Genomic DNA, 20,650 nt, shown 5'->3' on the forward strand with positions numbered 1-20,650 from the left:
TCAATTTAATATGCACACAGCCGTCTTAAGAGCTTCAGTCCACAAGGATTTAGGAAGTTTGGAGTTGCTAAGCATACTTCGCACTAGGGGTGTCAAAAAAGCCCGCGCCAGCCCGGCTTGACCAGCGCTGGCCCGGTCCGGCCTTAAAATTTGGGGTATTTTGGGGTTGGGCCTTAGTCTTCTTCAGGTATGGCTTTTAGATGTAGGTTTATTAGCGTTGGGGTTAGGTCGGGCCTGACCCACTAACACCTTGAGACCACCCACAAATCTCCCCCTCTCTCTCTCTCCCTTTCTCTCTCCTCTCTCTCTGCGTGACCGAACCCTAGATCTAAGGTAATAGCAGCACTGTTCTTCAGCCGTCTGGAGCATAGGCGCCCCTTTTCTGGCGATCCCCATCTTGTCCTCACGCTGCTTGCCCTGTTCCTGTTCCCTCCTCCGTCGCCGCCGTCGTCTTCAATCTTTCCATTCACCGATCTCTTTCTTCTCTCTCTCTCTCTCTCTCTCTCTCTCTCTCTCTCTCTCTCTCTCTCTCTCTCTCTCTCTCGTACCTCCTGACCTGCTCGTTACAACCAGAAGGCGTCAGAAAGTTCCAGTCTCTCCTCCTTCGCCGGCTTGACGGCAACGGCGGTGGCGTAACTGTACGAGGCGGGTGGTGTTTGGTGGATTCGACAACAATTGCTATGCTGGCTTTGTTTTGCTAGCTATCTTTAAATGTCTGAAATGCCCTCAAAAACCTCCTCCTCCTCCTCCTCCTCCTCCTCCTCCTCCTCCTCTTCATTTTTGGTTTCCTTGTTGGATATGCTGTGGTGCGGTCATCGTAGCCGGTTACGATGTACTTACTCTTTCCCTCTCTCTCTCTCCTTCTTCTTTCGCCCCCCATCACCCTATCACCATCGCCAGAAAAGCAGCCTCCCATCCCGAGAGCCCGCGACTGGCTCCATGCTTCCAAGGTGGTTCTGGTCCCCAGAGTTTTTGGGCCCGAGAGCCTCGCCTTCAACCCGAGCGGTGGGGGCCCATACACCAGCGTCGCCGACGGTTGGGTCCTGAAGTGGGAAGGCGACGATCGTGGGTGGGTCGACTTCGCTGATCAATTGAACTCAACAAGAGAGATATCCATCGGCTGAAAATGAAGAAGTGAGCGACGAAACTGAGAGAGACAAAGACAGCTCTCTCTCTCTCTCTCTTGCGCTGAAAAATAAATAAAACCCGGCCCTACCTGGCCCGACCCGACCCTCTCTTATGGGTATATGCTGAACAGGGTCTTGGGGCGGGTCAAGCATGACCCTGTAAATTTCGGGTCGAGTAGGGTATCATGAAAGCCCGACCCGATCCATTGACACCCCTATTCCGCACCATGTCCAATAAAGTTCGATTTCTTCTTTCTGCTACACCATTTTGGTCCGGAGAACCAAATATAGTATATTGGGCAACTATCCCATGCTCTTGAAGAAACTTCGCAAATGGACCAGGTGCTTGTCCATCTTTAGTGTATCTACCAAAGTATTCCCCACCTCTATCTGATCTCACTATCTTAATTTGTTTATCGCATTATTTCTCTACTTCGGCCTTAAATACTTTAAAGGCATATAACGCTTCATTCTTATTACGAAGCAAGTAGAGATACATGAAACGTGAGTAATCATCTATGAAGGAGATAAAATACTCCTGACCATACGAGTCCATATCTGGACTACAAATGTCTATATGTATGAATTCTAATATATCTATACTCCTCTTGGCACCTTTCTTAGTCTTGTTGGTCTGCTTTCCCTTTATGCAATCCACACAAGTATCATAATCAATAAAATCCAAAGTACTGAGTACTCCATCATTTACTAATCGTTTAATTCTATCTATGGATATATGTCTCAATCTCCGATGCCACAACATAGAGGAATCTTCATTCACAACACATCGTTTTATACCAGCGTTATCATGAACATGCATCGCATTATGAAAGGTATTGTCTTGTAAATTAATTCGGAAAAAACTATCAGACAAAATATCGCTCCCAACAATTTCAGATTTAAATGATAAACTGAAGTTTGAATCTGAAAAGTTAAAAGAGTAACCCAATGGTACAAGTCTTGAAACTAAAATTAGGTTTCTAGAGAAACTAGGAACATATAAGGTCATTTCCAAATCCAAAACAAAACCACTATTGAGAACTAATCTGCATGTTCCAATAGCTTCCACATGCGAACGCATCTTGTTTCCTAAATAGATGCTTTGTTCACTTCCCACTGGTTTTCGATGGTTTTGAAAACCTTGCATGGAATTCGAAATATGGATTGTAGATCCAGAATCAATCCACCAAGTATTGTGACTTACATCAGTCATATTATATTCATAACAGACACAAGAGGTTGGATTACCTTTCTTCTCGAGTTAAGCCTTAAATCTGACACAATCTTTCCTCATATGCCCCTTCTTTTTACAAAAGAAGCATTTGGATTCCTTCTTAATGTCAGCTTAGGAAGGTATTTTACCCTTTCCCTTTTACTTGCCTCGCTCATTATGATTTCCTTGTGTTGCCAAATGAGCACTCTCTCCCGATTCCATAAGCAACCTTTCTTCCTCTTGAACACATATGTTCATGAGTTCATTAATTGACCATTTATTCTTATGTGTGTTATAAGAGATCTTGAAAGGTGCATAATGTTGTGGAAGAATGTTCAGAATATAATATACAAGAAAAGACTCAGATATCTCAACCTCAATGTTCTTTAGCTGACCCACAATATCCCTCATCTTCATGATGTGCTCACGCACACCTCTAACACCGGTGAGGTTTAGTGATGAAAACTTTTTAATCAGGGTCATGGCATGCGCCTTTTCTGATGTCTCAAATTGCGCATCAATGGCATCCAACAAAGCCTTAGCTTTGCTATGCTGGGCGACCGAACCACGGATACTAGGAGAAATTTTTGTCTTTATGAACATCACACTAAGGCGGTTGGACTGCTCCCATTGTTCATAAAGGGCTATCTTAGCTGCAGTGCTCATGTCAGAAGGAGCAGGCGGTTCATCTTTCCTTATAGCATAGTCAATATCCATGCACTCCAATTGAAGAAGGATTAACTCATTCTAAACTTTATAGTTTTCACCATTCAGAACGGGAACATCATTCTTAAATTCAGAAAAATTCACAGGTTGTAAAACTGCATATCAAACATACATGCTTATGTCACAAAATTTGAGGCATATCAAACATATATCATGCTTTACCATTGTAAAACATGTTACAAATATGAATCACGTAACATAAAAACTGCATGTGAGCTAAGTTTTTAATTTAAATAGATTCATAATTACTTTATGAAGAAACTACCATATTATATTCATTTTCTTAATCCTTGTGGGTAAATTAAGAAAAATAATATAATATTTCATCCTAATTAATCATATTAATATAATGAAAATTCCTGTGGGATAAAATTCATTATATTCATACGATTAATTACAATCAATGTCTTTTTCTAAATGTGATCCGAAGACTCTTAATAAATAATTTTAACTAATTAAAGATTCTATGGCTACTCTCTAATTAATTAAAACTACATGGATCACTAGACATTTAATTACATGCATAAAATATCACAAAATTGCATGTAAGGGCACAACCGTAAATTAATATAGCCAATGGCAGAACAGTAAAATCCAGTGGTGTCCAAACGGGCCAAATAGTAAATAAATCGATCAAGGGCAGAATCGTAAATTCAGAGAGGAGAGAGGGCAGAAACGTAAAACCCAACGGGCCAAGGGCAAATCAGGAATTTTTCAATGCCGAGAAGGGCAAAACGATAAATTAAACGGACAGGGGGCAGAATCGTAATTTCAAACGGAGGTTCGCGGGTCTCACGGGCGTGTGCCACGCACGCGCCCCTTCCTCCGCGCGAGCGCGTGCCAGTCACGCGCCTAGGCCATGCATGGGCGCGTGGATCCCACGCGCCTGTCCCCGCGCATTGGCGAGTGGTGAGCACGCGCCTTAAGGTTTTTTTTTTTTTACGCGAACAACCGCACGACCCCGACTCCACCGTGCCTTCCTCCGCCCGATTCTCCTTCGGCAGCCCACCATAGACCAAAACAAATGGTGGGTTTTCGATATCATGTATTTTTATCCCAATTCATACCCTTATAGATAACTTCTCCCATCAAGATAGTTATCTTAATATTTGGCGATCATAGTTATCACATATTTAAATGCGTTCAAGAAACGTCAACAAAATTAATTAATGTGGGCAATAATAAACTAAATGTGGGATCGCATTATAAATAATATAATTATAACATCTTTTAGATAAGTGTTGCTAGATATTAGTTATTTGGGATGAAATTATCGACATGAATATTGACGTGCAATCGATGAGAGTAAATATGAACTATCTGAGGATGAAGTCATTGACATCAATATCAACGAGCAACCGATGAGAGCAAATATCAGTTATTTAGGGATGAAGTCATCGACATTGACATCGACATCGACTTCGATGAGTAACTGATGAGTAGCAATATATTCAGGCTCAAGTGTTGCTAGATAATAGGAGATTGTAAGCTTTAAATAGCCACATCGTCGATTAAATTCCGATGAAGTATATCTGTTCATGTGATTCATAGAGACTTACCTTTGGAATCGCCACAGAACCCGTCTCTTCTTAATAAGAACCGAAGAAAAGATGTTCGGTGAAAGACGTTTCGTCGGCTATACAATTTCGGCAAAACAAGACAAGACGGTGACATGTTACGAAAGAGACATCCCAATGTTTCTTGGCATGGACGCAAAACATAAGTTGAGGAAGTCAAATCGACGTCGAACCAACCATACAATATGAATATTGTTCCATGTGAGGACTCGAACCAAGTCCACGCTCGATTGCAGGCACTATTATATGTCCATGGTTCAGATTTTCAATCGTTCTCATTACCTAAACCCTTTGACGCATTTTCAAAACTTTGCCGTGGGTCAATGAACATGTCCCGTTTGCAAAACGAGAATCGGACACCATTAATTTAATGTCCATGCCGATGCAGGCGTTAACTGTTATTTGACAAGTAGAATATGCCTTTCGGACCAGTTTCTAGATTCCTTCACGCGGTGTAAACTCTCAAAGTTCTTCATTACCTAGTATCGTACGAAAGTGATAGTAATATCATCACAACGACAACAATCAATAATTTTATGAAAAAGCCCATCAAATATTTTAAATACGGCAAAATCCTGTTGTCCCGCTTTAAAAAATGCGGATCTGTTTTCGTGCCAGTAAATTTAAATAGATGTTGATAAGTGTCGAAAATTCGTTGGTTAAAAAAAAGGCCAAGTGACATTTTTCTTTCAGGTAAGTTATGAGTAACTTAACAGCACTTTTGTAAATTACCAAAATTCTTTGATAGCCTGTAAGTCACCAATATACGATACTACACGCATGATGTTCTTCCAAATTGTATGAACAGAACATCCATCCTACGAACGAAGGATTCAAACTTCCAATCTTTGATATGGTCTAGTACATGGCGTGTTTTGCTTTGCTTGCCAAAGAAGCATGCAGCATCCTTTTTTCAGCTGAGGAAATACAAAGAAGAAAACTGAAGTGTGAAATCAAATCTTAGTATTAAATCCACAAAATCAACCTTTTTCCGATCGATGAGGAGGGTCACATCGTCAAAGAGAATAGGTAAACAAATACATAGATAAGAACAGTTGTCTCCACAGGCCTGAGGATTTTTAAATTTCAACTGCTCCACATGATGACATCGAGATAGTGAAAGCAATGAAAATGCATAAGCTTGTTGACTTAAGTAGTAATTAGATAGACGACGGAGTCGCAAGGGTTTTCAACAACTCCCCCACAAATCACTGCATTTTCTGCTCTTCAGAATCACAGTTAGACAAACAAAGAAGCTTCTCAGAGGGCTTTAGAAAAGTTCCATGCAGGCATATTGAACAAATTGACTCGAATTGATGTGTAGAAAATATGTACGAAACTCAAAGACCTGTCGTCACGGCATACGCGCACAATGAACAGAATCAAAATCACAATACAATATTCATGTGCGGTTAGGAGGCAATGCTGTTGAAGTCAAATGCGCCCACCGCCTATAAATGACATTGATAAAATGTTTTCGTCATACCAGACGTTTTTGTAATGGCATATAGTGGATGAAAAGAGATGATTTCAAATCGTCGGTAGTTTATGGATGGATGCAAGCTGATGAACAAACGGTACTTTACTAAAGGTCAAACACTTCTTCTATCTGGCAGTACGAGTACTGCAAGGAACACTCCATGTCGGTACAAGGGGGAATTGATCTTTCCCTTTTCCCGTCCTTATCTCACTTCTGCATCTCATTTATCCTTATAATTAGTTATTCGTATAAACAAGTGTCGTCGTTCAAATTGGTAATTGGACATATTAATGGTTGAGATTTGGTGAGATATCATGGAGACATCTTGCGAGGTGGAGGGTTTTCGTCCGAGGAACTTGAGAAGTGATTTTTTTTTTCTAGCACATAGTGCACTAATCACAAATAAGTTTTCATAATATCACGTAGGGGTGAGCGGTTTTCGAGATTGGGCCGGTACAACCCTGGAACCTTGAATCTACTTGCACAACAGATTTTGGAACCCGGAACCAATCCTGCGGATCCGTTTAGTTCTAGTTCTAGGATCGGTCCAAGGAATCGGCTAATTCTTTTTCTTTTTCTTTTTCTTTTTCATTTTTCTGTATTTCTTGAAACGACAAACTTATTCTTTTAAAGTAAATATTCATCAACACAGAATATTTAGAATTTCAAAATTGAGCAACAAAACAACGAGAAGTAAAACCCGCATAAAATACAACTAGAATTCTAAAGCAACAGGGAATAATCTAACTCATCTCTTAGTTAAGCAAAACGAAAGTTAAAGCAACAGCAAAAATCTCCGCTTTCGAAAAGCAATGATCATAAAAGATGAAAACGTAAAATAAAATAAACAATAAAAAATTTAAGGGTTAATATCACGAAAAACCCTAAACTGATACTCACATCACAAATTTCCTCAAAACTAATTTTTATCATAAAAAAACGCCCAAACTGATACACCTGTGATAAATCTACCCTCCGTTAATTTCCATTAAATTTTACTGTCAAATTTGCTGAATTAAATGACACGTGACAGTTGACGGATGTACCGGTTTGAGAATTAACTCTACATTTGTCGCATAGTGCCAGTTCTCAATTTTTGGGACTGAGGACCAGACTGTTTCTTGTGAGAACCAAATCGAACGGACAGCATAGTGTCGTTCCAGTCCGGTTTCAGGATCTACCCAAGACCGGTGCTCACCCCTAATACCATAGCATGCTAATTGTTTGTTTACGAAGGTGTATATAATGTGGCAAGCGCACATGTACGCACATACGTGAGGGATCGGTTTTTAAAGTAACATAAATACATAAATGAAATAGTCACCACCTAAAAGGTCTACCATATGATACAGAAGTATATATAGACAGAACCAACCTTGAAGGAAACCTTCGAAAAAAATTATATAATTACAACTTGAAACAACTCTTCAAGCAAATGGAAATTTCAAGACATGAACCTTTCAACTTTCCAAGACAAGAACTATCTATACTTAGATAAAACATAAATACTAACATTTACTCTTGACTTTAGAAGCAAACAATGATCCATACGACTCGTTAAACACAAAGAATGACTAAAAAATCAGACCTCGATCTTCTTACGGTCATTTAGTACTTTGTGCATAACCTTCTCTAGAAATCTTTGAATTGCATAAAATCTGATGCGTTCGAGACTAGACACATGGAGCTATCCAACCATGTATGTTATTTAACCATATTGAAGCACGCTAAGCCTCTTAAAAATCTAAAGAAATCTTGACCCTTAATATTGTGCGAGTAGAGATGAACATTTTCAGCTAACAAATTTAGCACTGATTATTTCGATAACAATTGAACCTCTTCAGATGATCCCTCACCAATGTTGACCATTATTACCTAGCAATTTATTTCATGGAAAAGATTAGGCCTTGCACATGAAAAGAAGATGCTCAAATTGAGGGTTAATAACACAAAATTGAGGTTAATAACACAAATTAGAGTAATTGTCAATATGTGAACTTTGTTTATCTATACTTAATCTATATTTGGCATTTACTTCTAGAAAGTGAAGTTATAAAAGAATGGGTATACGGCTGTTGCGTTTAAAGTAATTTGAGTGACCAAAAGCTGTACATTGACTCGGGGTTAGAAGTGATTTCGATTTCTTAATCCCACGAATAATTAAATTCTATTCATGTGCAGACAACGAGACATTATCAGCGATGTCTCTCGTTTATGAATGCCTACTTTTCGACAAAAATATCAAATCTACCCGCGGAGACCCTTGACAAATTATCCAACGACTCCATTTAAAGAAAATTATCACATCCTTTGGCAGTGTAAACATCAGTTTTCAAAGAAAGCCGCGTTTCTCCCACTTTATCAAAGATTCGTCCCATATCTTCATCTCTTAATTGTTTCATCTTTTTCCTCTTTCTGAAACGTGAAATTGCCATGCGCTTTCATGAGTCTTCGCTTTAGGTCACCTGCTGAACCGCCTCTTTATATAATCCTCCTCATATCGAGTCATTCCTTCATCAGACACACAACAGTTCGTTAGTAGCGTGCAGAAAAAATGGCCTCGTCTTCTTCTTTTTCGAAGGCAATTTTGGCTTTGGCTTGTGTTGCGCTCCTTGTTGGTGGCACGAGTGCCCAACTTTCCATTTACTACTACGCCGAAACTTGCCCCCTACTCTGCCCGACAGTAAAGTCAATTGTGCAGGAAGCAATTGCCGCAGAGGCCCGCATGGGCGCCTCGCTCACCCGCTTGTTCTTCCACGATTGCTTCGTCAATGTAACTTCTCTTTCTCATCCACTTTAACTTCTCAACATTCTTTGCCGACAGTTAAAACCAATTCATTCATGTTTCTTTCACCATTTGTATTTGTGCCCTACGAGTTTTGTGGTCCATTCATTCGTCAACAAAACCCCAACAACATGTTCTCGAGGTGTTATTTTTTGCATCGGTCAAGCCTAGACAACACTCTCTCTTTTTCTTCGTCGTCTAGTGATTGATTAATCTTTCTTTTCGTCATCCTTAGCGGAGTTCAAAATAGTTAGAGAAAAGAATCAATAAAACAAAAGTAGGGTGTCGGTTTGTCTTGTCAAGTGTCCTATGCAAATACGTAAAAAGAAACACTTAACCTAGTATGTCATTTGTAAGGAACGTATCCCGTGCATAAACAAAAGAAAGCACTTTGACCTGGTAAGCCATCATGACGTAAGATGCTGCACTGAAGTCAAGTTCATATTTGCTAAATTTAAAAGCATATTTTTATTGGCTGGGATTGTAATATGGTCATTTGAAAAAGTGGTCGATGCTCATAGCTAAGAAAGAGTTTGGCTCATTGAATAACAAATCAAAGTCATTGCCCTATTGATATTCATAATTTATTTATCAGGGTTGCGACGGATCAAACCTCTTGGACGACACACCTACTTTCACTGGAGAGAAAAACGCGGCCCCAAACCAAAATTCCTTGCGAGGGTTCGATGTGGTGGACAGGATTAAGTCCGCGGTGGAGGAAGTGTGCCCCGGCGTCGTCTCATGTGCTGATTTGTTGGCTATTATCGCCCGGGACGCCGTTGAGATAGTAAGTCATCGGAACTCGACTAGCTATGGAACAGTAGAGACGAAAGCTTCTGATTATTTTGCATGACTAATAACTTGTTGCGAATGAATTGGGCAGCTGGGAGGGCCAGGGTGGGATGTGAAGCTGGGGAGGAGAGATGCGAGAACTGCGAGCCAGGCAGCAGCTAACAACAGCATTCCTCCTCCAACTTCTAACCTCAACGCTCTCATTTCCAGCTTCCAGAATCACGGCCTTTCTCAAACGGACCTCGTCGCTCTATACGGTAAATTCTCTCTCTCTCTCTTTCTCTCTCTCTCCACCATATGATATGTATAGAGCTTGCATCCATTAGATCGAGTCAATCACATATCAAGAATCTATAAGATCCTTACTGGATCCTCCTAACGAACCTAACATTTCATGCAATTTCTGCACTTTAATTGGGTTTGTCCGCCTTATCACCCATAGACTGAGTCTATATAGTATTCTTAATATTTTTATAATATTCAAATTACTCAAATTAATACTTATGTGTATGTCCTCCTACTTTTAATTACTCAGGAGCGCACACAATTGGGCAAGCGAGATGCACGAACTTTCGGGCCAGAATCTACAACGAGAGCAACATCGACAACTCATTTGCCCAAACAATGAAGAGCAATTGCCCAAGCGTCACCGGCGTCGGCGACAACAACTTGGACGGGCTCGACTTCCAGGATGCGACAGTGTTCGACAACTCCTATTTCGTCAACCTCATGAAGAAAAAAGGCCTCCTCCACTCTGACCAACAGCTCTTCAACGGCGGGTCCACCGACTCGCTCGTCAGGACTTACGCCCAAAGCCAAGACACCTTCTACAAGGACTTTGTGGCCGCCATGATCAATATGGGCGACATCATGCCCCTCACCGGATCCAACGGCGAGATCAGGAAGAACTGTAGGAGGATTAATTAATTATTGATGAATTTAGGGTCTATGTATACTCCTTGATATGGGGTTTCGGTAATAAAATTCAATCTGATCGAGCTGTATTTTGCGGGTGTTTGTTTGCATTTGAAGCTTTTGTTGTCGTGTCAGCATTAAGAAAAAGTTGTAAGAGTCAAATATTGTAATAACAGTCTTGTCGAGATTTTGTCAACTGTTATAGATATCTTTGTTAGGAAATGCATCCCGATGTTTACAAATAGACACTATTCCTTAACAGGCTGCACTATCAATATGAACTTGTCTATCATCTTGTGGGCATCTAGCAGGTACATCGACAAGAGGGAGATCAAAGAAGTCGACGGTTGTGAGTAAATCGAAACCAAAGCCTTGGAAATTTCTCCTCTGGAGAAAAGACCTGTGTGAAAGACATTCAATTAGAGTGGTACACAAAATCAAATCACAAAGGCAAGAAATTACACCTGGCTTTGTTGCAGCTACAACATATAGCATTAATTATGCACTAATCGAGTTAATACATTCTGCTCAAAGAAGAGGAGGGAAAGAAAGCAAAAAGAAAACAATTTCCTCTAGATTTGATGTTCTTTCTTTGAAGAATACGACAGATTCCGGATGTACCGGGATTACTCTATTGCTTACTATTGACAATTGAATTTCTCCGACAAATTCATTATACATTTTAAAATAAAGCCATCCTAGGAATTGGATTCGCCGATAATATCGAAATTCAACTTCTAATCGAAGATCCCGTTGTTCCGTCATTCTGCATTTATTTGGTCCGCCAAGTTTCTTCTGGACATCTGAACTAGGGACATTGCAGTTTGAAGACCTCGGGCCCGGCCACCGAAATTTTGACCGATGGAGACCAGAGGCCAGTCAATGCCGACCGATCGTTTTGATTTTGTTTGATTTTGTCAACCTTTCATGAAGTCCATAGCTTAATTAATAGAGTTTTTATTTTTGGTCGAAAATTAGTAGAGTTGACCACTTCCAAACCTTGGCAAAACATGTAAATATCCGATCGATTCTTGTATGAACGATACATTGATTCCTGCCTTTATGGCAGGAGCCTAATATTTTTCACTTACATTTTCTGTACCAGAACCAACATGCGCTACGTGTGTAGCGTGCTTTTCGTAAATGAAGAGTTTTTTTAAGGAGAAAGTCACCCAAAAACCCTCAAACTATACCCACTACGACACATTTACCTTAAAAAAAAATTTATGACATAAAAAATCCCAAACTATACCCACTCCGTTAAAGTTCCATCAATGAGGATCGTTAAAAATCTGCCTACATTGATGTCAGAAAGAAATGTAGTTTAGGGTTTTTAGTAAATTTTGCCCTATATTTTACGATTTCACAACTTTAGCCTTTGAAAAAGTTTTTTGACAAGAAAAATATATTAAAGTGGAGAACAAAAGGGAGATATATCCTTTAAATAAATAAAAAAAGGTAAATTTGAAAAGCCAAAAGCCAGACCTCACTTTCGGCTTAAATATATCCTTATTTATAAAATGCTACATAAATTCCTTAATTACAAATATATACACGAAACGTGCCACAACCGTTTAGAAATAATTATTTTATGGGAAAATGACACCACAAGGGATCATGACTTTTGTACTTTGCTTATTTCAGTGCCAAAATTTTTCGAGCGATCACTTAAGTGCCACATTAGTTAAAAATCAATCATTGAAGCACCTATTTTGGCGATTCATCCTACATGATTTTTTAAATTAAATTTTGATTCTGACATAGCTTTTCTAAAGGAAATTCAAGTCCGACATGAATAATCCTTGATTAACAAGGCACAATCCGCCAAAATAATTTGAAATTGAAACCCTAATTTTAGAAAGGGAATTTATCTCGGCGAGTGCAACCGCCTCTGCAACCATAGCTGCTTCCTCCATCTTTATGGCCGATGTTAATCTCATCTCAACAGTCTTCGTGCTAAGAGTGATCGGTTCCAAGGTGGATGGTTCCCATCCTGGAACCGGGAACCTCTTACTAAGGGTCAATTCCACAAAATGTGAATCGGGAACTGCCTATTAGTTCCTAGATTCACCCGAGAACCGAATCACGGATCTGGTTCAGTTCTTGGGTGGGTCCATGAAACCGGTCAAGGTTGATAGAAAGATGATTAAGAGGATTGTTGGCAAGAAAGTCAAAATAGTAAGGAGAAGTGAAGGTAGGATCTCGCGCACCATTTCAGTAAAGTAACACGGTGACACCATTGAGAATCGGACCAAAGTAGCATTCATCTGCTAGATCGACGAAACAGCTCTTGATACTCTAAAATTTCTAGCCTCATTCACCTCGGTGTATTGCTTAAGCTTGTAATTCCCATATGGAAGTAATAAGGACAAAGAACCGACCAAGAACTCTCGGAAGGTTTCTCCTTGGGAAGTTTATGCCTATGACCACCTTCCAATGGCTTCAACGCAAAAGGAACCAATAACATTGAAAACACCAGAGATATAAAGTCGCAAAGCAAAAGCCAAAGCAAAAATAAAATGACATTGTAGTTAAAAATCAGCGTACCAAAAACATCAACATCTTCCTTCTCACTATTCAAAAGAGCCGTCTGCGGGGACGCCTTATTCAACGACTTTTTCATTGCTTTCTTGGCCTTCGCCCCTAGTCCGGAGCCTAGGGTTTGAAGATTTGCCCCAATTCATTAATTTGGCAAACATGTGGAAAACGATGTCGTTTTACACTCACTTGCTTCATTTTACTGGCGAGTAATGTCGGACGTTATATAGTCGGAATTCTTGGCGAGACAAATTGCCAGCACTCAAGTAAACGATGTTTAACAAATATGACACCATTTAAGTAATCGCACAAAAATTTTTGGCAATGAACTGAGCGCCGTACGAAAGTTATAACATTTATAGTATCATTCTCCCATTATTTTTTCACTAACAATGGACAAAGAAGTTTCAATATAGTTCTGTTTGTTTGCCTCACATGGAACAAAAAATGGCCCGGCTAGGTATTGACCAAGCCAGGCCATGAAAATTTGAAAAACTCTTTCGGAAGAAGAGGTATTCTTGTTTTTTGATATTTTTATTCAAGATATCTTTTTAAAACCTTTTTTTATCTAAATGGGATTGCTTATAAAAGTGGGGGAATTGTCCAATTGGTTCCAAACTTATTGTAAGGATATCAATTCATTCATTTTCTAATTTTGCCAATTTAATTGTAAATCTTTGCGCGAAGTTCCAACATAATCTTTCCGGTCAATTTCATTGGAAATCGCTAATGTGGTAGTGTGCCACTTAGGACGGCCCGCGATGACTGGACCACCACGTTGGCTATTTTTGACGAAAATTGACCAAAAGGACTATGTTGGAATTTTGCACAATGGATTAGGACTATGGCAAAATTGAAAATTTTAGAATTGAATTGTCATCCGTATTATTTGTAAGATCATTATTTAAAACCTCAACATTTTTAATTTTCGTTCCAATCCTCAATGCATTTCTTTTGCATATGATAACATTCAATAGAAGAAAACGACGGTTTGGAAGGTTCTTCTCCGCCGAAAATTCTGTATTATTTGTTCACCTAACGAAAAATATTTTATTAGCTTAGTTGAAACTGGAGCAATGCTATGTCTTTCATAAGACTATCATTGGTCAACAATTAAAGGAAGATCAAGGCGGACCCCAACTTGTGATCTCATGTCTGCCTCGAGTAATTGATTTCTGAATAATCTTTTTAATGGGAGCTGCTAAGGCACATGCGTTGATTTGGGTCTAGATCATCCAAAAATAATTGAACTTATTGAGTCTCACAATGGTTGTCGGTAGAGCTGTCGAATGGGTGGGTCAGGTTGGATTTGAGTTGGGTCGAAAATCGCCCGACACAAACTTTGTGACTCATACTCGACCCAACCCGACCCATTTACTAAATTACTTCTATGTATAATCCAACCTATGAAAATATGTATCTACTTATTTAACCCATTTTGAGCTTTTCGTGTGTATATGTTATTTGGATAAAATCACTCTTTCAACTATAAGATGCTAAAAAATTGATTTTCAACATTGCTTGGAATTTTCAATTTGTGTGTTGATTCACAATAAAGAATAAGAGAAAAATAGTATTTAGTAGTGAATTTATAAAATTACAGCATCAAATGACGTGGAGGAATTGAAATTTTAATTTAATAGAATATAAGATATTGAAGAAGATGATTTATACTGACAATAGGTTGCAATGACAAGAACTAACATTAGAATATTACATAAAAATAATAATGCCAAATGCAACCAAGGAAACATCTACTCCAATAATTAACAAACGAAACTTATAAGATTAATAAAAAAAATAATGGGCAAAAAAATAAAGTCGTCATGATATTTTTCATAAGGGTGAAGACTCTATCCTGCGGGCTCATTCATGACCCATTTTGACAGGTTTAATGATGTGTTATGTAATTTTTGTAACGCACAAATCGAATAATATCGTAGCATGCTAGTTGGCAAGTTTGATTATCAATTACCCCTGGTGTCCCGTATCAACAACCCCATACCTAATAAAGGTATGTTACTATGCCGAAGGACGTCACCAATAAGACCCTAACTAACCATCTTGGGATAAGATTATTTGTTCCACTTACCATCAAATTGTTTATAGCAAAGAACATGTAATGTATGCGGACGAGTCTCTCTTATGTCGTAGAAAATGAGATGGTACCGCGACTCACTTGTTTGGGCTAAAAACCAAGAGTAAAGTAAGGAAGATGGAGACATATTACGAAAGAGACATCCCAATGTTCCTTGACATGGACGCAAAACATAAATTGAGGAAGTCAAATTGATCTTGAACCGACCATACAAATCGGACATTGTTTCACATGTGAGTGAGGACTCGAACCAAGTCAACAATCGATTACAGGCACGATCCCATGTCCATGTTTAGATGTTCAATCGTTCACACCACCTAAACATTTTGACGCATTTCTAAATTAATGTCCATGCAGGCCGCCCCCTTCCAGTCTTAACAATAAAAAAAAAGTAAAAAAGGAAAAAAGAAACAGAAAGAAAAGACAAAGAAATTAAAAATCAAAAAAATTAAAATATTACTAAAACTTGGTCACGTCAACGCCAGCCGTGCCACGAAAGGCCAGTGTCCATGTTTATGAAATTACCAAATCTTTTTTATAGGTCGCAAATTACCAATTTTTGTACAAATTTGTCAGTTTTTACTTGAATAACTTACCAATTTACGATAATGCTCGATGTTCGTCTAAATTCCAGGAGTAGAAGATCCATCTTACGGATTTAGGATTAACCCTTGCCAGCGTGCTTACACGTGCTTGACCCAGCGGGAAGTACCCCAGCTGGATTGCTACCGGCATGCTTCCTTGATTGACAGACTCCTTGAAATGCCTTATGGACCCAATGAATAGAAGTTACAATTTTTTATTTGGTCAAGTATATGATGTGTTGGTTTTTCTTGCCAAAGAAGCATGCACCGTCCTTGCCAACTAAGAAAATACAGAGAAGAAAACTCAAGTGTGAAATGAAAACTTAGTATTAAATCTACCGAATCAACCTTTTTGGATCGATGAGGAGGGTCATACAGTCAAAGAGAATCGGTAAATAAATACTGAATAGACAAGAAATGTTGTCTCCACAGGCCTCGGGTTTTTTTTAATTCGACTGCTCCGCATGATGGCATCGAGATAGAGAAAGCAATGAAAATACAGAAGCTTGTTGAAGGAGTCACAATCGTTTCCACAACTCCCCCACATATCACTGCATTTCCTGTCTTCACAGTCACAGTCAGACAAACAAAGAAGCTTCTCAGACGGCTTTAGAAAAGTTCCACGCAGGCATTTTGAGCAAATTGACTCGCGTTGATGTGTAAAAAATTATTTCCGAAACTTGAGCACCTGTCGGCCAATAAACTTTAGTAAACCTTGGTCGATTTATTTCATCATGACATATGTAAACAATTGAGAGAATCCATCATGGCACAAGATTCGCGCAAGATTAATGTAATTTCTCATTTCTTTCCTTTAATCAAAGTGTGAATTTTTCTATTGGACTTTTAACGTGCGATTAGTATCTAATGCGATTGAAGTCAAACGTGTCCATGGCCTATAAATGACATTGACCGAACGTTTCTGTCACACCTAGAGCTGGCAAAATGGGTTCATAACCCATTTTTTGACTCAAATTCAATGAGCCGGATCAGATGTGAGTTATTTGAAAATCTAAAAACAGGTTAAAGTGGGTTCATAACATCAAAGTCCAACTAGACATGGGTCTTAATGGGTTTGAAAACAAACACCCATTTATAACCCATTTAAGTCCAAAAAGGTTATTAGCTTAAGAAAAATAAAATACGGGGTGATAGAATTGAAGGGTTGTATTCCTTTCTCTTTCGTATACTGACTTCGTCTCTTTTTCATTTTTTAATTTTACAAATTTGAAGGTGTTTAAGCTACGGCTTCTAGGAGATCTTCTATTAGCACACGATCGAGAGCTTTCAAAATGAACATGGAAGAGCAGAATGCCCGCTTCATTTCTATGGAGAGCAAAATCGAGTAGTTGACCGCTCTTTTCACCAACCTAGCTCAACAATCGAAAGCAATCGCGACGTGGTCTACTCCGGCGTGCTCATCACCATCGACTCCTCCCTAACCATTAGTCCAAGAGCCTAAGGAGAAAGTGACCGGAGAGCCGTCTCGAGTGCCTCCGATGGTGGTGGATCCTGACCCAATCTCCAAGGCCTTGGCTGCTAAATATGAAGAGGAGAGTGACAGCCGCTTCGCCAAGCTTGAGGAAAAGCTCTATCTGATTTACGGGTATGAGCCGCAATCTATGACGGGTGTACTCCATCTTACAAAGATGAAATTCCCGGAGAAATTCAAAATCCCTGAATTTACCATGTATGACGGAATCGGAGATCCCGTGTGCATTTGAAGTACTATCTAATGAGGATGGGTCGATATGTGGAGAACGTCCCCCTCTTGGTAGATCGACTCATACCAGACATTTTGTACGGGCATATAGTAGATGAAAAGAGATTATTTGAAATCGTTGTACATTATGGATGGATGTAAGCTGGTGGACAAACGGTACCTTACAAAAGCTCAAACACTTCTGTCTAGTAGTACGAGTACTGCAAGGAACATACCATATCGGTACAAGGGGGAGAGATAATCTTTTCCTGTCCGTATCTCCATTCCTTTTCTAATCCAACCAAATAATTAAGGCAAAAGGACACTATAAGTGCCATAAGTTGTATACGGAGATCACTTTGATGCCATAACTTTTTTTCGGATCACTTTAGTGCCAACTTTTTTGAAAAACGATCACTTTAGTGCCAATGCTGACATGGCTGCCGGAAATCTGACGTGGCTCTTTTTTTATTAATTTCCGATGCTGACATGACTCACCGGAAATTTGACGTAGCTCTTTTTTTTGCCGGAATTTTGGCCGGATTCACTAAAGTGGTCTCTTTTCCTCCGACTTGGCACCAAAGTGATCCGAAAAAAAGTTATGGCACCAAAGTGATCTCTGTACACAACTTATGGCACTTATAGTGTCCTTTTGCCAAATAATTAATTATTCATGTAAATAAGGGTAGCCGCTGAATTGATAATTGAATACTAACGATTGAGCTTCGGTGAGAAACCAATATATGTAGATAGGGATAAGAACAGTGCAAGTGCCACAACTTTCGTACAGCGCTCACTTGAGTGTCATAACTTTTTTTTTGTTCACTTGAGTGCCACAAATTCGAAAAATCGATCACTTGAGTGCCATCGGCGATTTGCCTCGCCGAAAAATCTGACGTGAACGCTGGTTGTTCGACATGGCTTCGCCGGCGCTGACGTGGACAATTTTTAAATATATTTTTGAATTATTTTATTTTATTTTATTTTTTTAATTACTTTTTTTTTACTTTTGAATTTTTCTTTTCCTTTTTTTAGCCTTTTTTTTTAATGCCGGTGAGGGTCACCAACAACCCTCGCCGGCTGCGAAGCCCTAGCCCATATGGGCGACGGTCGCCTTGCCCTCTGCCATGAAGGCCCAGGCAAGGCAATCGCGGCCTCGCCGGCAGTGGGCGAGGCCGCGAAGGCCATCGCCAGATCTGGGCGGCCGTGGTCAAGGCGTTGCAGCTAGATTTGGCGAGGCCACTTTGCCCGCGGCCGTCCAGATCTGGCGATGGCCTTCTTGGCCTCGCCCACTGCCGGAGAGGCCGCAATGGCCTTGCTTGAGCCTTCGCGGCGGAGGGCAAGGCGGCCCTCGCCCATTTGGGGAGGTCACCGATAACCCTCGCCAACCTTGAAAAAAAAAGCAAATTAAAAAAGGAAAAGAAAAATAAAAACTAAAAATAAATCAAATTCAAAATAAATAAATAAAATTTTAAAAAATAATAATAAACATTTAAAAAATCCACGTTGGATGGAAAATTAATTTAAAAAGCCAAGTTGGATTTGCTGGAAATGGCACTCAAATGATCAATTTTACTCTGATGTGGTACTTAAGTGAGCGAAAAAAAAAGTTATGGTACTCAAGTAAACGTCGTACGAAAGTTATTGCACTTGCGTTGTTCTTATCACTATGTAGATACAACTAACTCTTAAGGAAACTTTAACAAAATTTATGTAGGCACAGCTTAAAAACAACCGTCCAAGCACACGAGAATTTCAAGACATCAACCTTTGAACTTTCCTGACAAGGACCAACTATACCTAGATAAAACATGAAAACCGACATTTGCTCTTGACTGTAGAAGCAAAATACGATGCATAGAACTTAATAAATACATAAATGGTTGAGAGCTGACATCTTCATTTTTCTTACCAGGACTTGGTATTTTGTGCATAGCCTTCTCTAGAAAACTTTGAATTGCATAAAATCTTATGCATTTGAGACTAGACACACGGAACTATCCGATCATATATGTCATTTGACCATAGTGCAGCACACTAAACCTCTTAGAAATCTAAAGAAATTGACCCTTAATTCTGCGAGTGGAGAAGAACCGAGCTGCCAAATAATTTAGCAATAATTATTTGGATAAGGATCAAACCTCGTAATATGATCCTTCATCAACATAGGCCATTACTATACAACAATTTGTTCTCATCGAAAGGAGGCCTTGCACTTGAAAACAAGATGATCAAACTGAGCGTTAATAACACAAACCGGAGAATTTGTCAATATTCGAACTTTATATTGATCTATGCTTTGATATATATTAGGCATCTACTTCTCTTAGAAATTTTATTTTAAAGAACTTCTCTTAGAAATTGAAGCTAAAAAAACGAAGGGGTGAGCAACAAGGACCAATCGAACTGGGAACCGGACCAGCCGGTTCTAGATGGTTTCCAAGAGCATCGGTCCGGTTCCCGATTCCATAAAATTGGAACCGGTGATTTTCGGTCCAGTCCCCCGTTCCAGGGCGGAATCGGACCACTTGAACTGGACCAATTATTTTTTATCTATTTTATTTTTATTTCTCACGCATCCATTCCTCTCCTCTTTCCTTCGCCTCTCACAATTCACGAGTCAAGTCACGCCTATGCTCTTTCCCTCTCCTCTCTCACGCACACCTCTTCAGACTTTCACAACCCTAATCGGCTAAACCCTGATTGCCTCTCAGCCTCGCTCGTCAACGGTAATCGCCTCTCAGGAATCACGACGGTGAGCACACCATCAGCGCTCATGGAAGCTGCAACCTCACTCACCCTCATCCTATGGTTCCTCCATAGCTTCACCTTGATAGTCTTGTCCCCACGGCCAATCACCCACAAGGCATGGCCCCACCGGATCTCCGCCCTCAACTCGTTCGGCCTAAGCCACAGCCTTCCCATCTTGTACAAGAAGGCCGCCACCGTCTCTTCCTCGGTGACCTGGTCGTACAACGTGGTTCCCCACACACGCTGGGTGGCAAGAAGTTCAAGAGGGGCAACGAAAATGAAGGCCGCGTCATTGATTTTTTTCCGATGCTCGTCATGCGGGTCTGACATTGGACCGCCTGAGAACTAGACCAGTCTCCTAT

General features: G+C 39.8%; 1 protein-coding gene across 1 annotated transcript; it reads left to right on the forward strand.

Annotated features, from left to right (window-relative positions):
- Positions 1 to 8,623: 8,623 nt before the first annotated feature.
- LOC115673082 (peroxidase 4-like) lies at positions 8,624 to 10,811 on the forward strand. The gene is made up of 4 exons (XM_030595137.2): positions 8,624 to 8,896; positions 9,504 to 9,695; positions 9,792 to 9,957; positions 10,236 to 10,811. The coding sequence occupies exons 1-4, from the start codon at positions 8,678 to 8,680 to the stop codon at positions 10,625 to 10,627; spliced, it is 969 nt and encodes a 322-aa protein (XP_030450997.1). The 5' UTR covers positions 8,624 to 8,677; the 3' UTR covers positions 10,628 to 10,811.
- Positions 10,812 to 20,650: the final 9,839 nt, after the last annotated feature.

This window comes from Syzygium oleosum, unplaced genomic scaffold (genome assembly GCF_021117445.2).
Source record: "Syzygium oleosum isolate NSW1041296 unplaced genomic scaffold, Sole_v2.1 Sole_v2.02, whole genome shotgun sequence".
NCBI lineage: Eukaryota > Viridiplantae > Streptophyta > Magnoliopsida > Myrtales > Myrtaceae > Syzygium > Syzygium oleosum.

Bases quoted from the DNA above. Each gene is read 5' to 3' on its own strand.
- LOC115673082 (XM_030595137.2), top strand. From the start codon at position 8,678: ATGGCCTCGTCTTCTTCTTTTTCGAAGGCAATTTTGGCTTTGGCTTGT. The intron at 8,897-9,503 runs GTAACTTCTCTT...TTTATTTATCAG, and splicing joins TCCACGATTGCTTCGTCAAT to GGTTGCGACGGATCAAACCT. The intron at 9,958-10,235 runs GTAAATTCTCTC...TTAATTACTCAG, and splicing joins GGACCTCGTCGCTCTATACG to GAGCGCACACAATTGGGCAA.